General features: G+C 42.9%; 2 protein-coding genes across 14 annotated transcripts in view; one reads left to right on the forward strand and one right to left on the reverse strand.

The window, feature by feature from the left end:
* LOC118233353 (focal adhesion kinase 1) overlaps window positions 1-15,129 on the forward strand; it is a 133,295-nt gene extending 118,166 nt beyond the window's left edge. For 8 of the 13 annotated variants that reach the window (XM_035428989.1, XM_035428990.1, XM_035428986.1 and 5 more), the window contains 10 exons: window positions 665-751; window positions 2,225-2,368; window positions 2,910-3,041; window positions 6,070-6,132; window positions 9,264-9,303; window positions 9,793-9,896; window positions 11,314-11,322; window positions 12,922-13,077; window positions 13,178-13,258; window positions 13,886-14,098. In XM_035428989.1, coding sequence (XP_035284880.1) covers window positions 665-751; window positions 2,225-2,368; window positions 2,910-3,041; window positions 6,070-6,132; window positions 9,264-9,303; window positions 9,793-9,896; window positions 11,314-11,322; window positions 12,922-13,077; window positions 13,178-13,258; window positions 13,886-14,098 — 1,029 coding nt within the window. Of the gene's footprint in view, window positions 1-664; window positions 752-2,224; window positions 2,369-2,909; window positions 3,042-6,069; window positions 6,133-9,263; window positions 9,304-9,792; window positions 9,897-11,313; window positions 11,323-12,921; window positions 13,078-13,177; window positions 13,259-13,885 lie in introns of all 13 variants that reach the window. The other 5 variants (XM_035428980.1, XM_035428983.1, XM_035428985.1 and 2 more) reach the window with 3 other exon arrangements.
* Window positions 15,130-19,356: 4,227 nt separating this feature from the next.
* On the reverse strand, window positions 19,357-21,570 carry rplp1 (ribosomal protein, large, P1). The gene is made up of 4 exons (XM_035428205.1): window positions 21,343-21,570; window positions 20,695-20,769; window positions 20,227-20,338; window positions 19,357-19,487 (listed from the first exon to the last, which is right to left on the reverse strand). The coding sequence occupies exons 1-4, from the start codon at window positions 21,412-21,414 to the stop codon at window positions 19,405-19,407; spliced, it is 342 nt and encodes a 113-aa protein (XP_035284096.1). The 5' UTR covers window positions 21,415-21,570; the 3' UTR covers window positions 19,357-19,404.
* Between the last annotated feature and the right edge of the window lie 2,978 nt (window positions 21,571-24,548).

Raw genomic sequence — 24,548 nt, forward strand, 5'->3', positions numbered from 1 at the left:
TTATTGTCACTTCTATCACCACTGTAATGAACTAAGAAAGGCGACAAACTACATTTTCTGTGAGAAATGCATTGTCGAGCTCACACGCATACACTGCTGGCGACAGTTTAAGGCTCTGCTTTGCCCTCCCTAGTATCACGGCAAAAAAAAACACATTTCTGGACGGACGAGGAGACCAACTTCATGCTATCGCAACTAAAGGAGTTAAATATCCTAAAATACACGGATGGAAGAAAAACATGGAATGGCGAACAATTCAAAAAAGTTGCGACAAAATTGGAGGAAGCAGGATTTATAAGAAGCCTTCGTCAGACACACCTCGGTCAATAAATCGATTCTTTCCGAGTCCTGTATATTGGGACAACGACAATAATCCAATTAAATCTCGTCTTTGGCCAAATCGAGCTATTAATATAGATCGATTTCAACTGTGCATGTAAACAAGTGGCTCCACTCAGAGCAAGCCCACTGCCTTTTCTTCTCAGACTGTTCCTCTGTACCCCCAAACTAACTGCCTGCTTCCTCTGTAGCCGAGATGCATGATGTCACTCTAGCTTCGTTTGCACCGGTGTGACACTCGCAGCTGTTTGTTCCTGTAAAAGCTGAACCCCAGACGAACGGGCCTTTTTAACCTTTGACCCCCTCGCTCTCTCGCTCTGCGCAGCCCAGTAGGCCCGGCTACCCGAGCCCCCGCTCCAGTGAAGGATTCTACCCCAGCCCCCAGCACATGGGCCAGCACAATCACTACCAGGTACCACACCGCTGCCCCCAACTTACACCGCACCCTCTCAGCGTAAAGTCACTCAGCTCACTGGCACTGACAGAGGGACATTAAAACAGAAGCGTACTGAAAACCACGTTGGGAATAACTGGTGTCATATAGGCGTAGGCACGGGGCGGATACACAGCACCCTTCTCACCCCAGAAGTGCGTGTGTGTGTGCGCCGTGAGAACTGCTCTGCTTCAAAGGTGGATCTCCTGCAGCTGTTTGATGCAGGTTGGAGAAATGAGACCAGCTGCTTTTGCAGACTCCTGCACAAACTGGTTTGATCTTGATGAGATCAGTTGCCTTGTAATGTGATGTAGCAGTCTGAACAAACAAGCTAAAATATCTGTCTGTTTCGATGCAGCCTTCTACAACTGTAAGATCTACAACTTTTTCAGCCACTAAAGGAAATTTGAGCATGTAATAAGGTGTTAAATGAAATGAACAAATGTGGTTAATGCTTGCAGTGATATGAAATGTGGCGGTGGAGATGCAGGGGAGAATTTTCAGGCCTGGCAGTCCATGTGTGCATATCATAAATTCCACTGAAGCATAACTTAAAAACGATAAGCAGTTCAGTGACACATCAGCGTCTCATGAAATGAAACACTCAGCAGTCTGCTTCTCTTTTAAAGGCAATAATGCTGTTTGACTTAAAGACTTATTCTGTCAGCTTCGATAGCTCAAGTTGACTGAACTCTTGCATACAGTACATTGACTCCTGTAGTCATTGCCTCAGGGAAAAATGTCCTTTACCATAGAAGGGAATCGGTTCTGTATTCGTGTTTGTCTTTGACTGATTATATTACCATGAGCAGAGTTGCGTTTGGCTGCCCGTACATTATTATATTTTCACATATAATCACCACGACGGCATATGATGCTTGTACATATGTGAAATTATACAAATAAACCGGGTTCTCACAGAATATTATTACATTAATCGCAATCATGTTATAACCTCTGCCATAAGTATTAGCATGTATGTTCTGGTCCTCTGTGGACCCTGTTTGACCCCAATGGATTCTCTGGGTCTTTCTGTCGATGGGTTCACTGTGAACTGTGCTTAAGCCTAAATTTAAGTTCACATTTAAAAAAAAAAAAAATATATATATATATATATTGCTTCTACTTCCTGATTATCTATAAAAAAAGCGGAAACTATGACTACATTGTAGGTTTCTGACTGGGCTGTATATAGGCAGCTTCCAAGCAAAATGAGCCATGGCTTCTAGATCTTGTTTGATGATATTTTGCCACAAACTGACATCTGATTTGTTGTTTGGTCATTATTTTAGTTTTCCCCTAATTTCACTTTGAAACATAATTCCAGGTATTTAACACATTGCAAAGAATGGCTGAACATTTATTTGTCAGTAACTGAGGTGTAGAGAGTGTGCTGTCATTCGGAGTGGGCTGTGACATCATGCTGTCGCCCTCTCCCTCCCGTGTGTACAGGTATCTGGATATACTGGCCCCCACAGCATGCAGTCCTTGCCCAGCGGGGGCTACCCAGCCCAGGCCTCAGTCCTGGACCCCCACGACTCCTGGAACCACCACCGGCAGCAGCAGGACATTCCCATGTGGTCCCCCAACATGGAGGTGAGCTCCGCCTCACCTCCCACAGGGCCCGGACTCACACAGAACCGCTTTCTCCCTCTTATAATGCGTTATAGCATCATGACCTAACATTTAGAGAGAGAAAATGAGTTTGCATGCATAATGACTACCCATCACACCTCAAAAAATTAGAATTTGAACAAACACAATAATAAGGTTCTATCCATCAATCCTCCCGTCCAAGAATTAATGAGGAACATAGATGTTATAGATCTCTGTCTCTGTCTCTCTTTCTCTCTGACCATCTATCTCCTTTCCTTTTCCCCTCCATGACCATCTCTCTCCCTCTCCCTCTCTCTCAAATTCAGATGCATTATAGGCATAACATATTTCAAAATACATACAGCCAAAGCATAGTGGTAGCAACAATAATAGTAACAATACAAAAAAAAACAGCAACAACTAACTCTTACTCTCTGCCTCACCTCTGTCTCTCTCTCTGTCCCTCTCTCTCCCCTCTCACTCTCTGTCTCTCTGTCTCTGTCTCTCTCCCCCCCTCTCTCTCTCCCTCTCTCTCTCTCAGGACGGGGGCCCTCTGGACCTGCGGGGGATGGGCCAGGGGCTCCCTCCTCACCTGATGGAGGAGCGGCTGATGATGCAGCAGCAGCAGATGGAGGAGGACCAGCGCTGGCTGGAACAGGAGGAGCGCTTCTTGGTAATGTCCCCCCGTCCGTCCGTCCCCCCCGCCGCCGCTTTCCCCCAGCCCCGAGCGGCCTGACTGACACGCGGGTCACCTCGGCTCCTCCTCTTTGATTTCCCGCGCTCCGTCGGAAAGAGGTGGAGCGATGGCGGCTCCTCCGATGCTGAGCCGGGCCCTTTTAAATAACAAACCTCAAAATCACTGCAGCCGTGCGACAAACAAAAAGAGACCAAAAACAGACATGTGACCCAAAAAATACAAAAAAAAAAAAAAAACCAGTCCAGCTCCTCAGAGAGAGCAGAGCAGCTTGCCAGTGTCTGAGACTGCAGGCTTATCGGCTGAAATGCTGAGGAATTTCCTCTCTGGTCTCCCGTAGAAACACTCCACTTCTCCCTCTTTGTTTTGGCTCTTTGCTTAAGTCCGGTCTTAAGTGTTGATAAGTGCTGGGTAGCTAAACCCCCCAAAAACAGACCGAGGCTAACAAACCCAGTGGATACAGCCTGCGTTTGGAGTTAAATGCTTGTAGGCTGGGTATTAAGGAGGGCCCTAGAACGCAGGCACGTACACGAAATCACTGACGGGACCGTCAGTGGCCCCCGTGATGCGGGCGGGTGTAGTGTTCGGGCCTGTGCAGTCGCAGTAAATCCGTTTCGGTGTGTGTGGTATTCCAGCGAGGGCCCTAGTGCCGAACACTGAGGGGAAGGTTTGGAACCTGGCCTTGTCCTCCTCAGCCAGGGAGACTGCTTTTAATGATAGCTTCATTTGGCTGCCAAGTTAGGCATAAATCTCTGTGGTATTCGTTTTTTTTATTTTCTGAGAATTATAAAGCTAGTCTGGCATGCGATGGCAGCGGTATCACAATAGCCTGTCTAAGTAGCTTGGCACAGAGAAGAAATTAAGGCTTTAAGGTCTTTCTACCAAACAAGCAGTGTTAACTTTCATAGAAATAACCATTGGGATAGTTATGATAATGATAAATGGTTTCCCTTTCTGTAGATTCCGTGTGATTAATCAAAGTGGTGATGCGTACCATATAGATTAAAGTCTTATATACACAGTGCTTTGACATGTTTCTCGTGTTGGTGAAATATGCCCATTGTATTTCGCAGCTAAGGGTCAGTACTTTATGGTTAGTCTGAGTATCGTTTTAATACACAGTGATCTTCGGGTAATGAGGACATAATAAAAAAAAAAGGCAAAGGTCTTAAAAACCATTTGGGTGGAAATTTTGTACAGAAGGAGCTCAAGACGAGCTCATTCCCTGTTGTTATACAGTGCTGTGCATAAGTATTTGGAGAGTGCCACAATTTTTGTTGTTTTGGCTCTGAACGCCAGCACAATGGATTTGAAATAAAACTATTTATTTATTTATTTATTTAATGTTTATTTGATAGGGACATATACATTTAAACATAGAGTATTGTCAAACAATATCCAATGCAAGTATCACAGCATTTATAGAATATGAATATGAGGTTAAAGTGCAGACCATCAGCTTTAATTTGAGGGTATTACCATTCATATCGGATGATCCATGTAGGAAATACAGCCCTTTTTACAAAGTCCCCTAAAATGGGGGACTATGTATAAAAATGGCTGTAATTCCTACAAGGTCACCCAATATGGATGACAGTCTGCACTTTAACCTCATATTCATTGTTTTATTTCAAATCCAATGTGCTGGAGTACAGGGCCAAAACAATAAAAAACTGTGGCACTCTCCAAATACTTACAGACTGCACTGTTTATTGGTATGAATATTATAGTATGTTACATTTTAATCTTGTTTCAGTATTCCATCATCTCATATGTATTATTGAGTTCTTCCTGTGATGTTTTAGATAGATTTGGGGTAACAAGAACGTCAGTTTTTTAATCATGATAAACTATCTTTCTGGGATTTGAATCCAGCGATATATTTTAGGTTGTAGTATGCAATTATGAAAAGAATAACCTATGACACAGTTGACCATTGTTTGTGGTTTACTAGTCAAGTACTCTGCAAGTGGCTATGGAGTAAGGAAATTATTGTGTGAGAGAGAAAGAGAGAGTTGGGGATATGATCAAAGAAATCCACACTGATAGTGGGGACAGGGAGACTGGGGGATAAAAATTTAAAGACAAGACCAGGTTAAAACCTAGTTTATGGCTGGTCCTAACGCACGTGATCCGACCGACCGATGGTGTAACTTCATCACTCACTCACTCAGTGACTCACGTCACAGACATTAGCGTTTGTAGGGCTGGCCCTGCTGTTGCAGTCCAGCCAATAAATGGGGGTAACAAATAAAGACAGAACAGAGCAGAGTGAACACTTGAATTTGAGGGCGGAGAAAGGGAGGGAGGGATTGGGAGGGAAGATGAAGATAGTGAAAGCTTGTGAGAGAGGCAGGGACGGTGGGAGGGGAAGAGAGAGGGGGGGCAGGCAGTTAGTTGGCTGCGTGTTCTCCTTACATGAATGAGCCAAGCACATATAAGCCTGCCTCCAGCAGTAAGCAGGAATTTGAGTGTTGCCCTCCTCTCCGTCCTGCTCATGGAATTACTGCTGCCGTTTCCCCTCTCTACGCAAGCGACGTGCTCCTACAAGCAGCCAGCTCGGAGGATGCAGGTTTTCAAGTCCTGCTTTGGAAAACTGGTACAGCCGGGGAGGGGGGCGGGAGGGGTTTTGGGACTCATCCGGTGGGACGGCTGTTTTAACTTAACCGTCAAATGTCACCAAACGCCCCGCTTTGTTAATCCAGAAATGATATGTTTTTTTTTTTAACGAATCAAGGTAAAATAATACTGAGAGAGAGAAGTGTTTCTGATGTTTGCGTTCTTGGTTCTGATCGAATCGGACAGACCTAATTGCCGTAGGTTGGGGTGGCGTTTGGTTGTGTGGGGTGCTGGATGTTCCGTCTCACAAAGTGTGCGCAAGGTCTGAGGCGCCAGCGATGCGTAAGATCAAAAGCCCGGCGCTGGAAACGGGTTCACTGGAGTGTGTTCTTGGAGAGGGGATGCGGCCCCTTATCCCTGCCCTGATCCTCTCTTCCCTTCTGGTCAGAAGCCGGAATCGCGGAACTCCAGGGGAAGCAGTGACCGAGAGGACTGCGGTCTTCAGGGGCCGGTGAGTTCCCATGCTGCTCTGTGTTTTTACAGATGGGTCCTGGCAAAGGGAAATTCCCACAGCCCTCCCCCCACACATACACACGCACTCACGCACTTACACATACACACACGCATGGGCACTCGCACACATACACACACAAAAACATGCACACACACTCATACACAGTCATACGCACGCACGCACACATTCACACACATGAACACACACAATCACGCACAGACACGGGCACACACACGCACATACGCGCACACACACTTGCACGCACACGCACACAGACACGCCCACTCACCTCCAAGCCTTCGCTTGCAGAGAAACCATTAAAGCGAGGATGAAAGCACGAACCCCGCCTGGGCAAAATAATGCTGTCAGCAGTGTTTCTCCTGAGCAGGTCTGGCAGTTCCTCATGTGGGATATGCTAACTCAAACAACATGAGCCCCTAGTCCGAGGGGATTGAAGCCCATCCTCTCGCTGTGTTCTCTGGCTGCTCTTTCCTCCAGTCCACGCTCCTGTTTGTCGGAGACGGCATAGCTCATTCTGGAGCGAACCAGGGCGCACGAGCCTGCTGCGTGCCAGGGTAAACGGCTCAGAAACACTCCTCCGGGTCGCGCTGAGTAACCTCTCCTCTCGCGCTCAGGAGATTAGTCAGCCAGCCCGCTGTGTTTGGACAGGCACTTAGCAGAGAGACCACGCTTTGGCTTTGAACGGGAGAGCGGATGCGCGGAAACCAGGGAAACGTCAGCGCAGAAAGTATGCTGCGAATAAGTTCAAAGCCAGTTCACACGGTGCCGTAAATATCGAGAAGAGGTGTGCCACGGCAGTGCTGACAGAGCTGCTGCTGAACACTTTTGGTTGCTACGTTGAATGGTTTTCTCCTTTTGATTCTTTATTCATCAACATCGATACGGTGCTTTTCATAAAGAGTCCTACTTAGTGGCTAGTTTGTTTTGACTGCTAGTTTGGCGTTATTTTATTTATTCTATTTTGTCCTGCATACTTTTAGGGTATCAGAGGAAGACGCTGTTTATTTTCTCATTGGATATTTAGAGAGATGCTAGGTCAAGACTCCTGGAAAGGTCAAAAAAGACTATTTTAATTATTTGTCAGATATTGTTACTAAAAATATTTACCAAAAGGAAAATTTTGGCCTCGTTGAGAGACGGCAATGGAAATGATAGTTTCCACAAAAAGTGTTTCTCATTGTAAACTGTTAAATGTTAGATAAGACGTGAGGGTGTTAGCATCGATGCATTGTCTGTGGTTAATAACTGATGGTCAGAAACCTGAGTTGAAATGATGCTCTGAGAATTATGAAGAAAGACGAGCGGAAATTAGTTGAAACGTAGGTTGCACAAAATGCATTGTGAAGCCGTTCAGCTAATGTACTGTCTGTGTGATGTCTGGGTGAGAACATTTCACCTTTGGGTCTGGATTTTTAATCTAGCCGCATACTTGGTTGTTATAGACCCAGAACCTATCCATATATTCCACACTGAGATAGGACTTTAGCAACTTTGAAACATTGATTTGATTTATAACCATCTTTAATGCATGCTGTTCTTAATTGCCAGTTCTCTTTGTTCGTAGTACTGTCTGTGGTGTGTTATTACTTCTGTAGAGTCATGTCTGTTTTCATTTTCTCTTTCTTTTATTTGATCTTATTTCTAAAGCACTTTGTGCACCTTGACACATCTCTATTCATTATATAGTGCCTCAGTGTTCTGTCAAACTTTATTTTAAAGACTGAGAATATATTTGGTTTAGAAATATTATAGTCTAACTTGAAAAAGGACTAGAAGAAACTTCTGTGGGTAGATTTGATGACTTATTGTGTTCAAGATGTAACCAAGTTTGGTACATCTCTGTGGCCCTTGAATTTTTCTTTGCCTCTGAAACAATTTGTGTCACTGTTTTTGGGGTTAGATTCTCCCGTGTCCTCTTCGATGCAGGTTTGCCACTGTTTCTGTGGTTCTGAGCTCCATTATCGACATAATAGGAGAGAGTGTTATGATTAGTTTCTTATTTATTTGTCTGTAACTTTCTCCTGACTTGTAAAGGTTAAAGGTCATATAACCTTTGTCATGTTTCTGCCATTCTGCCGTTGCCCATTGTGATGAATGACATTTGGATTTTACATTCGTTTATACCTCAGTGATGCAGGAAGCCATGGCAGGCCATGGTACAGTTTCCTAAATTTGAGAGTAGCTTGAAAAAGTAGTATTTCAATGCAGATTTTTTTTTAAAATTATATATTGTGACACGTCTTTTTGGAAAGAAAACATTACTAATTGTTAATTAATCTTTGCTTCTGAGTAGCTGTAGAATAAAAATAGAATAGAATAGAATTTTCCAATTTTGTCAACATAAAGATAGCGTATTCCCTGTATTGTTTTGGTTTTTTTATGTGGATGTTGTCAATGACTCACGGCATTCACTTTGCTGACTGGGCCAGATAGTTTTACTGTTGAACGCATTGACAGATAGTGAGTGTGAGTTATTCATAGATGTGTGTATAATCCACTTGGCGCAGACCTGGACAGAGTACAAGTAGTATATATGAAAGTTTAGACTTCATAGATTTTGGATTTGGATCACATAGGAACTCCATTTGAGGAGAATTGTCATCCATGCAGATTAAATATCAGCATGGTCTGTCTTCACCTACTTCAGAAACGAAGGCCCCCGTGATCACTGCAGAGGGGGCTACACTCAACAAGGGCGTATTTCAGACATCAGCCACATCCGCTTCTTTAGCATGCAGTCTGTTCTAATGCACTGGCCAGTTCGTGGAGTGCTGGGGTTTGCTGTTTGCAACAAAAGTACGGCGTTGTGCGAGGTTAGGTTAAACAGTAATGTTCGCAATTGATGAAACACAGCACTTTGTATTGCGAAGAGCAGTGGCGGCTGTGAAAATGCAACGCAGGGATATGAGGAGATCTGTCCTGGGCTTCCTTATGTGGCCTCCTCTTTGGGCAGAGGGATGCATGCCTTAAAGCACGTCAGAAATGCACAGCAGAGAACAACACGACAGGCATGGCAGCCAAGCAGCCCTGTACCAGTAAAAGTGTGCTTGTGGAATTCAGGAAGCAGCATGCGTGTTGTTAATTGCCTGTTTGTGTGTTTCTGGCAGACGGGGAACCAGCATATATACCAGCCCGTAGGCAAACCAGGTAAGGGCCCAAACCAGACTGACTCACATAATTGCAGCCTCTCACACCTCTCATTGTTCAGCATTCCCAAATTAAAAGCTAACATATCTGCAGCCGGCAAAGCCTCAGTAATGGTTGCATGCATTCATGTGCATATTTACATTAATATTCACATTCACAATTACATTTACATGAATATTCATGTTTGCATTCATATTCACTTTAACATTAACATGTACATTCACATTTAATTCAACATTTACATTGAGATTTACATTGCACTAGATCTCAGAAGAGAAGCAAAATGCATTCCAGTTGAGGCCTAAAAGCACTTAGTTTCTTAAATATCTGATAGATGGCTGAGGGGGTTTAAACAATGGTAGTGTTTTTTAAAGGGATTAATAGAGTGTCAGTTTCACATGTAGTAATATGAGTAGAACATTTAATTGTCTTCTCATGCCCCTCTAGTAACTGTCCAAACCCCACCTAACACACACCCCCCTTGCACAGAACATGCAGCTCCACCAAAGAAGCCCCCCCGACCTGGAGCCCCCAGCCACCTGGGCAGCCTGGCCAGCCTAAACCCGGTGGACAGCTATAATGAAGGAGTCAAGGTAACAATCACCAGGACAACCCGGCTTCACGCAATGTCCAGGCAATTACAAAAAAAGTAAATTATAGTGTGCATTAATTTTTCTTAAAAACCCTCACCTGAAGTGCTTACGTAGTCAGGCATTAAGGCATGACTATTATTTACAGTCTTCTATGTTGTTTATCTTATTTCTGCTGCATTTTGCATGTTATCTGCACAAACCGATGCCTGCATGTGTTGAGTTTTAAATATTTTTACTAACTATATTTACTGTTTACTGCCACCTGTCATATCATATTCCTGTACAGTTTTGGGTATTTCTTTATAGCCTGATGCTTGGGAAACAAACTAATGTCCACAAGTTTTTTTCAATGTGTCTTTAACATTTGCACAAATATCTTTATTTGAATATCATCAAACGGGCCTAGGCCTCTGTGTCATTATTAAACGGTCTGTAGACCCAAACTGTGAGCTGACCTGTCAGTATTTCCCCTGGTTTACCAGAGAGGCCCTGCCAGACCCGCTACGAGTCAGCAGAAATATTATAGCGCATTTGGCCTTCCCATAATTCCCAGCCACAGTGCCTCTCCTTGTAGCAGCAGTACACTGGAGCTGAGCATCATTTCCATTTGACTCCTTTATTAGGATCTGGGATCCCACAAGAGGGGGGCAAAGTTTTCTTTCAGAAAGGAAAAATAGAGAGAGTCCTCAGATGCTGGCTTTTTCCCTGGGAAAGCTCATGTTTGGCCGCTGGAGCGCAGAGGCCAGGAAGACATAAACACGTCCGTCACCCCCTGCTCTCCGTGACCTCGACGCCAGAACAGCCAAGATAGCCATCCCGCGCTTCAGAAAACAGCATAAATAAAACCTTTTTATTTTGGCAATAATTGTGTTATGATAAAAGTCAAGATAGTTACTGAAATTATACTCCCCCCAGTGTATTTTAGAGAGTCTTTTTTTTTAGATATCCGTTGGGAAGTGGGTTGGAGAAATTCAGAACAGTTAAAGGAGCCTCTCACCAGACCCTAAAAATAACCGGAGAGAAAATTTCTGAAACAAAACATCTGCGCCCGCATGAGACAGAAGCAGTGACCCACTCGTGTGCCTCGTTCATGTTTTTTTCCATTTCTTGACTTAAACTTCTTCAGTCCAAATTTCCAGTGCATTCCTGAAGTTTGCTTCACAAAGAAAACAAAGACGACTGAGCTTTTAATCACACACGGCCATGAAAACGCAAGGCTCTGAGCTTACAGAACACGATGTCCAGGGAGAGCTCTGAGCTCGCAGACAGCTGAAACCAGGAATTTGCATGGAATTGTCGCAGCTTTATTGATGCATGTATGATTTTATGCTTGCTGCATTGATAATTTCTCCCTCTTCTATTTCTCCACACCCTCTGTGTTCATCCCTCTTCCCTCTGCCTCTGTTGTTGAACTTAGCCCTGGCGGGTAAGGACCAAGAAAACTGTGTGTTTGTGTCAGTCACTGTCGGGCACCTAGGGGCCTCTCGCACACATCCTCGCCTGAGGGGGGTTTGGAGCTCAGGTTGCCAGATTCATCTCTCCTAGTGAAACTGTCCCTCCCCATGGCTAGGCTGGAGCCCAGGCTAGGGAGCTTCAGACCAGCTCTGGATGACCCTTTTGGGCACTGAAAATGTGCTTTAGGAGCTCTAGGAACTAGGAATCTAGGTTTCATCCTCAAAAAAAAAAGTTAAAATTACCATTTAATTTACCAAGAGGTAAATTACTACAAGCAAGTGAACGATGCCTCTAAATTCGGTAGGATTCAAATCTACATAGGCTGAAGCAGCCCAGACCTCGCTGTGCTGCAAGTGCTGATATACGCATCTGGATGAATCTGGGCCTGCCCACCAGCCACACCCTTTTGGGGCGGGTGATGTGATGCGAGAAGAGCAGTAGTTTCCATCGCTAACTAGCGTAGCTTCCATGAAATCGCCTCTCCTGCTAGCTGCTGATTTCCTAACAAAGGGCTTGTCTCTTCTGTGGGCCTCCTGAGAGAGACGTGGGCTCTGCTCTGCCCAAAGCAGGAGTTCCGTGTCCTTCTCTGCTCTCGTGCTCTTCTTCCACACGTCTCTGCAGAACTCTATCATTCCATTTTTTTCCGAACTGTGAACCTAGCGTTTTGAATGAAACCGCACCGAATACAACTGTCAGTGCGTTCTAAGCTGTTATTGTACTCTTCAGGGTAATAACCATTGAAGCTCACTGAGTGCAGCTTATGAATGTAAACCAGCCTGTATGTGCCCTCACACCTATGGGAGAGACAGATTGAGGAAAAGCAGAGACAATCTTTTGCTTCACCACTATAGGTTCACATCAGTACTCACCTGATACCATTTTCCACTCATTTGGAATTCATTAATTGTACATGTTTCATCATGTGGCATAATGTTTGTAAAATCTGTAGTTCTCATGAAACATGGAATACTGCCATCTACTGGTTGGAAAATGGAACACACTGTCCTGGTTTGATAGATGTAATACATCAGGCTAAAGATCTTAAGTTCCCTAAGAAACACTACCTTAGTAAACCTGCAGGTGCAGACAGGATCATTATCATTCTATATTCATCTGTGTCTGGTACCTTCTTTTTCTGAAAACATGGTATTTCACTGTGAGAAAATGATGACCACATCGTAAGCTGTTGATTATGCATGATATAGTTGTAGCTGTACTCTGTAAATAGGTGGAAAGCAAATAGTAAATGGAGAATCTGCTAGATTAATTGTTAGAAGTCATTCAGACTACTCAATGAATCACACTTACCGTCATGTGTTGCTTTTAATGTTTTAGTATTAACATCTGTCTTGCATAGTATTTTTTTGCATAATATTAATACTTAAACGTTGGTATGATTACTGACATCAGAAGTAGACCATTGCAGAAATATTTATGACCTATTGCTTCCTATTTATTATCTGTTTACTATTTTTCAATGCAGCAGTTAGAAGCAGTCTTGAGAACCACACATGAAGTCAAAGCGTGCATGCTTATGCCGGCCAATCACAGTCTGAGTTCCTTCTCTTAGATTCAGCCTCAGGAGATCAGCCCGCCCCCCACAGCTAACCTGGACCGCTCCAACGATAAGGTTTATGAGAACGTGACGGGGCTGGTGAAGGCCGTCATCGAGATGTCCAGCAAAATCCAGCCCGCGCCCCCGGAGGAGTACGTGCCCATGGTGAAGGTACGGCCTGCCCCCCCGCCCCCCACCCCCGTCGCACAGCTGGCGCGGTGCAGGCGAACCTGGCAGTAAAACACTCTCTCTCCCTCTGCTGATCTTTCAGGAGGTGGGACTGGCACTGCGGACCCTGTTGGCCACGGTGGATGAAACCATACCCGTACTGCCAGCCAGCACACACAGAGAGGTAACCAACGTGAGCACGCATTACAGCACTTACCGAATGTGCCGCTGATTAAATGTTAAACTAATATTAACCTAACCTCTCTAGTTGAATTACATTCATTGGTTAAAGGAGTGTTCTTTATTCAGGATGACTAATATCTACGTTGTCATTCTTTTCTGCTTATTTTTCTGCTTTTAGTCTCAATTCACTCACTGCGGGCTACAGCACTTTTTTCAAATGCACAACTGCTGTACACCTCAGTGAGGATGTGAACCTGCAGAACCTGAGGTGGTCCCAGCTATAGCACCTTCCAAAATGATAAATATGTTATCAGTAAATGATCACTAAGGCCTGGCAATATTACGTCATGGCAGTATCCTCTTAGTAAATCCAGAAAACTGAATGTTTGGAATAATTCTAGTACAATAACTGGAAATCCCTATTGGAAATGACTTATTCTTGCCACTGAAACACACATCCTGTGGTGTCAAGAGACTGTACAGAGTAAGTACTAAAGAAACATATTAATGCAGTTCACATGCAGGAATGGGGAAATGCTCTGTTGCCTTAAATGTCAGAGTTTCGTGGGTCAGGATGTGTCTGATAAGTTGTGAGGACGGTGACGTGAGACGTCTGTTCCCTCCACAGATCGAGATGGCACAGAAGCTGCTGAACTCTGACCTGGCGGAGCTCATCAGCAAGATGAAGCTGGCGCAGCAGTACGTCATGACCAGCCTGCAGCAGGAGTACAAGAAGCAGATGCTCACCGCCGCGCACGCGCTAGCCGTGGACGCTAAGAACCTGCTGGATGTCATCGACCAGGCCCGGCTCAAGATGATCGGCCAGGCCAGGCCGCATTAGCTGCCGGGGGAAGGCCCGAGAGGGGCGGTGTGGAGGCGGGGGGAGGGGCTATCCCGTGCTGCCGAACTGAGCTGACCAATGGCAGGGCAGCACCCAGCACACATCAAGACTGTCGCCGCTCAAACTCCCCCTTCCCTCCCACACCAGGACTTCAAATGTGGGGAAGATACCTCCCCTCACCCTCCCTCCACTTCCAAGACATTTTTTTATAGACTTCTCATTGCTTTCAAGTCCTTGGACCTTTGAAAATCAGTTACAAACACTTATTTTATTTGGCTGCGCCTGTCGTTTGTGCTGATTGTACTGTATTTTGTATTCAGAAATAAACTTCACTTCTGAGCAGTTACCCCACAGGTGGATATTCAGCTGATCAAAAAGGAGGACAATATAAAATAAAATAAAGCAACTGGACCCTGTAAGGAAATCCAAGCTATTGTAAACGAGAGAGTTCTGGGAAACCCAAAGGTTGAGAATTCTTCACATTTATCAAGAACCATTTCTTCTTTGCGTTGCAATGTAACACAGTCAGTATGCTATTCCCAACATTCAATGGAGGATCATAAATATATATTTTGGACGTTTTTCCTTTTCATTTTTCCTTCCTCCACAGACTTATGAATAAACCCAAGTGGAAAAGCAAGAGCTATTTGTCTTATTTGACACAGACATCATGTGATGCTTTTTTTGTAGTAAAGCTATATTAAATATGAAACCCTGTTTCTCAGATTGGGGCATAGTGAACTTGGGAACGTAATTCCCCCAATTGAAGTCACCAACTTTCCTTTTCCAGCACAAGCTACGTTGGACATTTTATTTTCTTTTAATTTCATGATTTCATGCTGTTTCACAGTCTCTAATTTCTTGCCCAGGTTTTAAAAAAGTTAAAAATAAAACATGGGTTTTTACCCAGGTTTATTTGACCATATTTCCCAAGTGTACAATCTGTTCATGAAACCCCTCTGCTTTTGGGTATACATTCTCAGGAAGAAAGACCTGTACAGTTCCTTAAACTATTAAAAGTTTTATCATTACCCTTGTCTCCTGCAGGTTTATTTTGTCTGAAAATAGGCATGCCACCAAAACAAATAAGTTGTTATCCCTACTCATTAAATACTGTTATGTGTCAAGCTCTAAGAGAAACTATTCTTGAATATTTGTCACTAATAATAATACAGTTTGATACTACACTGAACAAAAATATAAACGCAACACTTTCATATTTGCAGCCATGCATTTAAATACCTCAAACATTTGTTCTATGTGCACAAAGATCTTCTTTCTCTCAAATTTTGCCCACAAATTTGTTTATATCACTGTTAGCTAGCATTTCTCCTTTGTCAAGATTATCCATCTCCTGCACAGGTGTGGCATATCAAGATGCTGATTAAAAGCCATGATCGCTCAGGTGTTCCTCATGATGGGGTCAATAAAAGGCCACCGTAAAATGTTGTTTTTTGTTGTTCAACACTATGTCACAGATGCCTCAAGAGTTAAGAGATCATGCAATTGGCATGCTGACTGCAGGAATGTCCTGTAGAGCTGTTGCCAAAATGGGTGTTCATTTCTCCACCATAAGCCGCCTCCAGCGTCGTTTCAGAGAATTTGGAAGTTTGTCCAACAGGCCACACAACCGAATACCACGTGTAACCACGCCAGACCAACAACTTCGTACAGCTATCGAAGAGGAGTGGGACAATATTCCACAGGCTACAATCAACAATTTGATCAATTCAATGCAAAGGAGATGTGTTGCGTTTCATGAGGCAAATGGTGGTCACACAAGATACTGATCGGTATTCTGTTCATCAATCACAAAGCAGGCTCTAACATGGAATCCACAAAGCAAGAGAAAAAGAGGAAGACCAAGAACCACCTGGAAAAGAATCACAGAACAGGGGCCTCATTTATAAAACGGACTTACAATCAAAATTGATCTTAAGTATGACTTGCGCAGAAAACCATGTGTAAGTAGTTATTAATATAACCTCACTTTGACGTGGAAATGATCTTATCTCTATGCAAAGCCTAGACTTGACGCAAGTGATTTTCCTGCTGGTTATGTAGGGGTATTGCAGTTTGGGACGCACATGCGTCCAAGCCTGTGGTGAACTTTGCATTAGCTTTATGAACAATTTAATAGGAATTATCAATTAAAAGTGTGAGGAATTAATTGTTTGTCAACCCACTATTTAGTCCACCGAATAATACGCGTTGCCTGTCTTCAAACTCCTCTTTCATCGGTGAACTCGTCTTCCAAAAAGTTTGCTTTTCTCTTTTGGTCCATGGTTATTCCTGACTAATCCCTCATTTGTGCCAGCATTATATAAGGGTGAATAGCTGATTGTAAGGCACGTTCAGGTGCCGTCAATTTTAAGTTAATTTGAGATTTATAGATCACGTGGGCTTCTTAGAACCTGCGTAAGCAAGGTTTTTTATGCTCAGTATCTTTTATGAATCGAACGTATACACACCGTCGGACATGATTTTAAGACTAAGTTCAAGTATAAATCTAAGAACATTTTTATAAATGAGGCCCCTGTATCCCGAACCACATGGAATCAATAGATAAGTACGTAATGAATCTATTTCAGTTGACAGATTTATGTTTATCACCTTTGAACTCAATAAAATCTTCGAAATTGACAGTGTTGCATTAATATTTTTGTTCAGTGTATATACAGTGAGTGCCCTAATGTTTGGAACAAAGACATTTTTTTTTTCTTGATTTGGCTCTGTATAAAATGTGTTGTAATGTCTACATGGTGAAACCAACGTGTATTAAAAATACACTTAAATAGTACTGATAATGTGCTCTTTAACAACATGTGAATCGTTTGATTACAAATCTAAAACTGTGGAGTACAGAGCCAATTAAAAAAAAAAACATTATGGAGCTCACTATGTTCTTCCTCAATGACCAGATAAATGTTCTCGTATCACTTGAGGCTTAGTAATCTAGTTTTTGCATGAGAACACAATTACCACTGCAAGCTCTTCATTAAATCAAAGTATAGATAAACAAAAACCCTGAAGTTGGTCTCCTGAACTGATCAGAACTGGTAAAATGAATTCTGAGGGAACTGAGTTCTCTGGCACCATTCTCTCTGTGTGAAATTGCTCGGCTCAAGAAAAATGGTATCTTGACAAGTTGCGGAGAATATAGCAATACATGTTTTCAGTGCAAGTTCTCCTTTTTTTTGTTATTCAAGTGTTTTAATCCCAAGCCTTCTGTAAGGAAAAAAGGACGTCTCTCGAACGTGATGAAAAAGTACAAAGTTTATTTCCAATACCGGCAGTGACAAAGCGCACGAATGACACCTTGGATTCAGCAGAGTCAGACTGAACCACGAACCTTTCCAGAGGCTGCTTCTTATTTGTTTTCGAAGCTTTGATCAGTAGTGTTGAATATACATACCAAGACGGATGTAGTCAATCCTTGTAACACCTATCAATTAGGCCATAGTGTATTGGCCGTCCTGTTGTGATTGAATTAGCACGTCTGTTGACTTGAATGGTTCCCAATCTCTCACTCCCGGTCGCTATTCTACCATTGTACCAACTGTATTGCGATAATGATAAGATCAAGGGAATGTGTGGCCAGCAGACATATTGGCATCAGAGACAGACTTCTTACACTTCCCATTACTGCATGCACAAGTGTGGACATTCATAGTGGGAGTGGCACAAGAACTTGAACGTGTCATAATTGATTATACAACAAAATCAGAGAAGCCAGATTGTTAAAGAGGAGCACCCTCGGCTCTCTGAAAATGCATCTTTTTCCAGCTGTAAGGTAATAGGGATCTTGTTTTTGAGTGGTGACATACTCTTATGTACACAGAATGCCATGAGTTCCTTACCCCAGCAATTTTTGTAGGAAATCATGGGATGCCCTGCCATTGCATATTATTGTTATAATTATTATTTATCTTCATAGCCTATTTAAATACCTGAGCCCTGTTTCACGTACTTGCCTAACTCAGTTAACCCGATTAGTTTGTTGAAAAAAAAAACTCAGGGAAAAACTTGGGATTTTCGGATTCTTGAAGAAAGTTAATTTAGCCAGACTGGCTAGCGGGGGGGCAGCACGATGGTGCAGTGGGTAGCTGTCACCTCGCAGCAAGAATGTCCTGGGTTCATCTGGGCCTCCGTGTCTGTATGGGCAGTTTGGTTGCCTCCCAGTCCAAAGACATGCAGGTAGGCTAATTGAAGACTCTAAATTGCAGTTATGAATGTGACTGGTGTGCCGATTGGTGAGCTGTCCCAGTGCACGCTGGGATAGGGTCCAACACCCCCCACAACCCTGACCAGGAAAACGTGCATATAGATGACGGATGGATGGTAACCAGAGCAAGACTTAAATCCAAACCTGCAATCTTATGCTTAAATTAGCTTGGAAATCACACACACCATCAGAAATGCACGTGAGGTTGTTGTCAATGAACGGCTCAATGTAAGAGAATTTAGAAGAGAATGTGTTTTTAGAGACTGACATTGTCCTTTAAAGGTACTTCTAGTATCTTTATGACTGCTACTTTCTTATTCTTGAGGGATTATTTACCACCATTTAACGCCGCTGGTCATAAGTGACCAAAATAAACGTCCTGAACTTTTTGAGGCGAAAGATTGTTGCAGTGATTTGTGTTCGATGTGAATGGACAGAGGAACGTCTACATCAACTCCACCAGGAAGAGGTCAGTAAAATAGGTTTCCCTTTAGACAAAATATCCATCATTCACATACATAATTTTTAAAGTATCCAATAGTGATGTATGAATATAGTTTTTACAATTATGTATGTTATCTTACCCCACTGTGTTATATTTTCATGGCCACAACTGTGGCCAGTGGGATACCTCAATAGCTCTGATGACAGTCAGGGTTGCTTATCCTCTCCCGAGTGTACATGTGTGTGTGTGCCACAGCCTGCAGCTCACACCAGCACACTCCAGTAACCAGCAGGTACTTAACTTACGTCTAGTATAAACTTTAGATACAAGCATTATATTCAGTATTTTACAAACAGAATTTCTAAATTCACTGTACTTCAGGCATCATTTTTTTTAAGTTGGTAAATTACCAACTTAAAAATCATTGGTGATCCTCAACTCATTTCTGTCCTCATCTACAGTAGAGCTGCTCCAATTCAGACCGTTCAGAGGCTGACCAGGTTACACCCGAGTAATTTATCACCCACTTTACAGTACCACATAACAGAGGCTGCAAGTCTACCAACAAAACGTTCATTGACAAGCAAACAAGATGCTTTTCTCATTTTTATTTTTCTTTTCTGATGAGTAAAAAATTTAGTCAAAGAGACCAAAGCCCATGTCGTCATCGGACTCCTCAGACTCTTCTTTCTTCTCCTCTTTCTTCTCTTCCTCCGCAGCTGGAATAAAGAGGCAGATGTTTCAATGGGCCATACTGCACTTTAACGAGATACCTCGATACAATCACAACTCGATCTGTACACCCCACCTGAGCCAAATCATGTCCCACTACACCAGTGGTAACCAACCCAGCTCCTGGAGATCTACAGTCCTGTATATCTAACAAATCACGTCTCATTTAACAGCTAGTGATCTTCAGCTCTTAGATGAATCAGGTGTGCCAAATTAGGGTTGAAATGAAAATTTACAGGATGGTAGATCTGCAGGAACAGGGTTGGTTACCACTGAACTACACATTAGCTAAAACCAAAGAGGACAAAGAGACAGGGTTGAAGCAATGGTACAAATTGAAATTCCAATGAATTGGAAGACTGTTTCTTCAAAGTTTCAATTCAAATGTGTGAACTATGGACATAAGACCAGTAAAGAGTTCAATACTTTCCTCCGATTTAAAATACTATGTCACAGTACCAAATACGTAGGATTGTTAACGTTTTCACAGCAGAATATTTGAAACAAGGAGATTTTGATTATATAGGACAAATGGAGAAAAATTGTGTAAATTGCACAAACCAAGAATAAATCAAGTACTTCCAAAAGTACCTCCAAAAGGAATTCTCCATCAATTTCACTTTCAGTATCATTCCACATCAATTTTATTTAATCAATATTGTCAATACGAATATAATTCCATATCTGGTAGAATGAGGGGGGCATGCCTAAACCTCATGAGCTTACCCGGGGCAGCAGCAGTGGTGGCAGCGGCTCCAGCCGCAGCTGGGCCAGCAGGTGCACCACCACCAGCACCCACGCTGCAGATCAGACTGCCGATGTCCACACTGGCCAGGGCCTGAGCGACAGGGAGAAGACCGCACCAAACTTTAGCCCTCCTTTAACAGCGTTACACACTCCATTATGAGACAAGAACCAAAACCTTACATTTGCCATGTCTTACATTCTCTCCCAATAAAATATTAAAACGGTTACCACTTCACAGCACTTCGTCAACAGAGTTTAACACACTCCAATATCTCCAGTATATTATGGAAACTGACTTAGTTGGCCAATTCTGTTGTTTTTGTGACTGATAAACTGAGCCACTGTAGCAGAGAGTTGAAGACGACACTGGTTCATTACACTTGCTATACACTTCTAGACAGTGTAGTCACAACAGATACAAATCAAAGTTCAGGTTTTCAGACTCACCTTAGCGAAAAGACTGGGCCAGAAAGGTTCAACAGTCACCCCGGCGGCCTTAATGAGGGCATTCAGCTTGTCCTCCTACAATAAATTCATACAACCAGCCTTGTGATTTACTCTCTAAATGACCCTACGCATAAACATTGGCAACCGAACGCAGTTTGCATTTAACCAGCAATCTACCTTCATAAAATTGCGCTTGCTTTACTGAATAGCGCCACACACGTGCATTATAACCCGTCAGCTGCCTAACTTAAGTAATGCTTATCTTTCGACTGACAGCTACTCAAAGCATTTTACACTGGCAATCACGTTAACGTTAGCTGAATTATTGGGAACCAAATTAAATTTGTTTATACTAAGCAAGCTAAAGTTAACTTATGTACATTACGGTAAGAAATACGCTCGGCTTTCAAGCTAAAGGCTCACTAGGCCCAATCCCATGGCACATCGACTTCTATACATTTAACTAGCTTAATTTAACTATCTTAATTTTAATATATATATATCACGACCCGTGAGGTCAAACAGACGCCTTACGTAGTCCCACTACATAACCACAGGAACATTTATTAGATGTGTGAATCAATGCATTTTTCGTCGCCATATTGCCTATGCTAGTTACCAGGCTGACAGCAGCGGGACAGGACTTACTGTGACGGTGACTTCGTCGTCGTGGAGGATGAGAGCTGAGTAAATACAGGCGAGTTCTGAAACGGAAGCCATTTTACTTGAAAAGTTTTATATTTTTGGCGATGGATGCCTAATTGTAATGGTGCTAGTCGCCGGATTAACAGGCCTTAGCTTCAGAGAAGGACCGAGCACTTGTTCCTTAAGCACAGCTAAGGATCTAGTCTTGGCGGAAAGAGGAAGTAGTGGGGCGGGACGTTGTATTTTATACTGCAACTGCCACGTCATTTTTGAGGGATGGGGGCTCAACGAACGTCCAGTGGCTCGTATCAGGGGACCGGTGATTGACATTTCCATAAAAGCATGCAAACTCCAATGGTTACCGGATATACTGCAGTTTAAGCCTCTGGCGCCAAAAAGCAAATCTGAAGTAAATTCTGAACTATGAATTTACTCTGTCGAAATTGTACAATGGACAGTACTTTTAAATTCTAAAATTTATTTCCACTAAAACTAATTACTCTCCAGAGGCAGATTTTTTTCTGAGCCTACAGAAGTAGATATAAGATTTTTAAAGTTCCTATTCATCCATTCACATTTACTGTAGGTAACCGTCCGATTGCGCATGTTCTGGACCAAAAAAACAATCCCATTAATAAATATGGCAGCCTCCATGAACTGGCTTCAGGCGCCGCCGCCATCAGCAGCTCCCATAGGAATCTATGGAGCCGGTTAGCAGAAGCTGTCTCCGGTTCTTGTATATCTCCACATTGATTGTTTTGAAATATAAATGGTTTCCGAAAGGCAACCAAAGAAAGCTTTTGTTTTTTGTCTTGCACTATCATCTCACAGAAAAACGGTGCTGGGTTCGAATCGCAGCCTGGGACATTCTGTGTGGAGTTTGCACGTTTTCCCCGTGTCCACGTGAGTTTTGTGTTTGAATGATGAATGAATGGTGTGTGTGCCCTGTGATAGATTGGCGATCTGTCCAGGGCAGAGACTGTAAAAAATATGGACAAAGCTACTGTGACGTCACCCATCGACTCTCCGTGGGTCTCTAAAAGACGTTTTGAAGCTCTCTGGCGGGCGCGGCCATGTTGTCGATTTGGAGCCAAAACCATAGAGTTAAGCGGTTCTGTGTTTTTTACAATATGATTTACAGTCTCTGGGAAAAACCCATCAACCTGAACGAACGATTGCAGAACGAACTTGAGGCTAGCTGACTGTCTGCCGTTATGTTTTAAAATATATCAAATGTTTACAGAGTTTAATTTCCATCTGTGACTGTACTGTGTCATGTAGGCCTAATCACGTTATATGTACGACATGAATAATACAATTATGTTCCGTTATCTTCAATATATGTTTCTCAGCAAAACGAATATGCTTAGCTAGCATATCAGCTTGCCAGTGAGCTAGGTAGGCTATCCGTGGTTAGCTCACCCATTAGCAATATGAACCACAGGGGAAGAACATCGACTACACTGATGGTCAATCAATCAGAGATGTGTAGGCTACTGATGATTTGACTAGGCTAATTTTCATATAACTGTCTGGTAGACCTGCTGTTAACCGAGCAAGTTATCGTCATAGGTTTTCGCCACAGTCAGTTAATGAGCCAGTAACTGCTCCATCGCCGCTTGTGGTGTTCACTTGCTGGGTGGCGCTAGCTAGTCACTTTTTACCGAATAAAAATTAACACAGTCAGCGGTGATTAACAAATCTACCAAGTATTTTAATAACTGATCTGCAGGCGTGTAAATATGACAACGCACTCTGTACGGCAAGATTTCCACCTGGTGCATGAAGACAAAAATAATGTACATTGAATTTCTAATTATTATTAGGCTATTAGTTTTTTTCTTGTAGATCATCAAAACCCATGGAGAAATGCCAATATAAGCAAGGAGCCCCCAGGACCGATTCTGAGAACCGCTGTCTTTAATGCTCTTGTCGGTCTCTTAAATGCTAAAAACATGTTCCTTTCTAAATGCCAGATGGTTAATTTCGTTAAATTCTGTGTGTGTGATTTCATCGTGTGTTGTATGTTATCTAGCAAATAAACCTAAGACTCTTAATTCGCTTCGTGAAACTGGAAATTTTGCAGTGTTTATCCCAAAGTCGCGATTATAGTAGCTTTGTCACATGTGTAAAGCATGGCCCAGGTAGACATTTACGGAATGTACACGACTGACAAGCCGTCAAACACGTTTGAAAAATTGAATATTTGTCGGTTATGGTTAGTTAGCTAGTCAAATGGCTTGGTAGCCGAAGTTGCGGACTGTTTTAGCATAGGCTACTGGACTACCAAATATAGCAAGCTGATTATGCTTTCTGCCAACTAATTATTTGGTTAAGTAGGCTAAAGGAAATAGAAAAAATGACTCGGCTACCGAAAAACTTTAGAGGAGGATTATTTTATGGTCGTCTAGTGCAGCTGTAAATAGCAGACGCCATAATGAAATCACTACGAAATGGGATGCCTGCATTTTCTGACTTCGCACAGGTGGACCGTAGTCGGAGCCGCAATGTCAAGGCCAAGAGGCGCCACCTCCCACCTAGTGGCCATAGACTGTAGCCCCTACTGTAGCTTAGTCCTCTGCAGTAATCAGGGAGTGACGCAAACTGTACCTCATTGGTCCACAACAAATATTATAAGAGTGCCCAAATGACACAATAAATCATGAAATCGACCCATGGACAGTCATAAGACGAATAAAATACACATATTGTGACTATTTGTTCTTATGAGAAAAAATGATTGACTTTGTATTTTGACCGCATTTGTACCGTAGACTTACATGGAAACCGGATATGAAAACACCTTTACTGGAGCCAACCGTAGTGGCGCTAGTGAGCAACCAGGAACAACAAGACCAGGAAATGAGCTGGTTTTGGCCGCTTGGTCCAGGGTGTAGCCTATTCCTGCCTCTCGCCCAATGCACGCTGGGATAGGAACCCCCCGTGACCCTGCTCAGGATAAGCGGGTATAGATAATGGATGGATGGATAATTTGCCGACAGTGATTATGCAAGTGTCCTGAGGGGCCAGGCTGGTCTGTGTCTCCAGCATGCCAGAACATGGACTGAAATGAGCACAGGCTCTTGTCCAAAACGCACGTTGGTAATTAAAAAAAAAAAAAAAAAAACAGCTGTAAATAGTTGTGTGATAAGCAAAGCAACTTAATGTCTGGATTTATTTTATTATTTGGATGGAAGGTACATATTATT

Source organism: Anguilla anguilla, chromosome 8, assembly GCF_013347855.1.
Source record: "Anguilla anguilla isolate fAngAng1 chromosome 8, fAngAng1.pri, whole genome shotgun sequence".
NCBI lineage: Eukaryota > Metazoa > Chordata > Actinopteri > Anguilliformes > Anguillidae > Anguilla > Anguilla anguilla.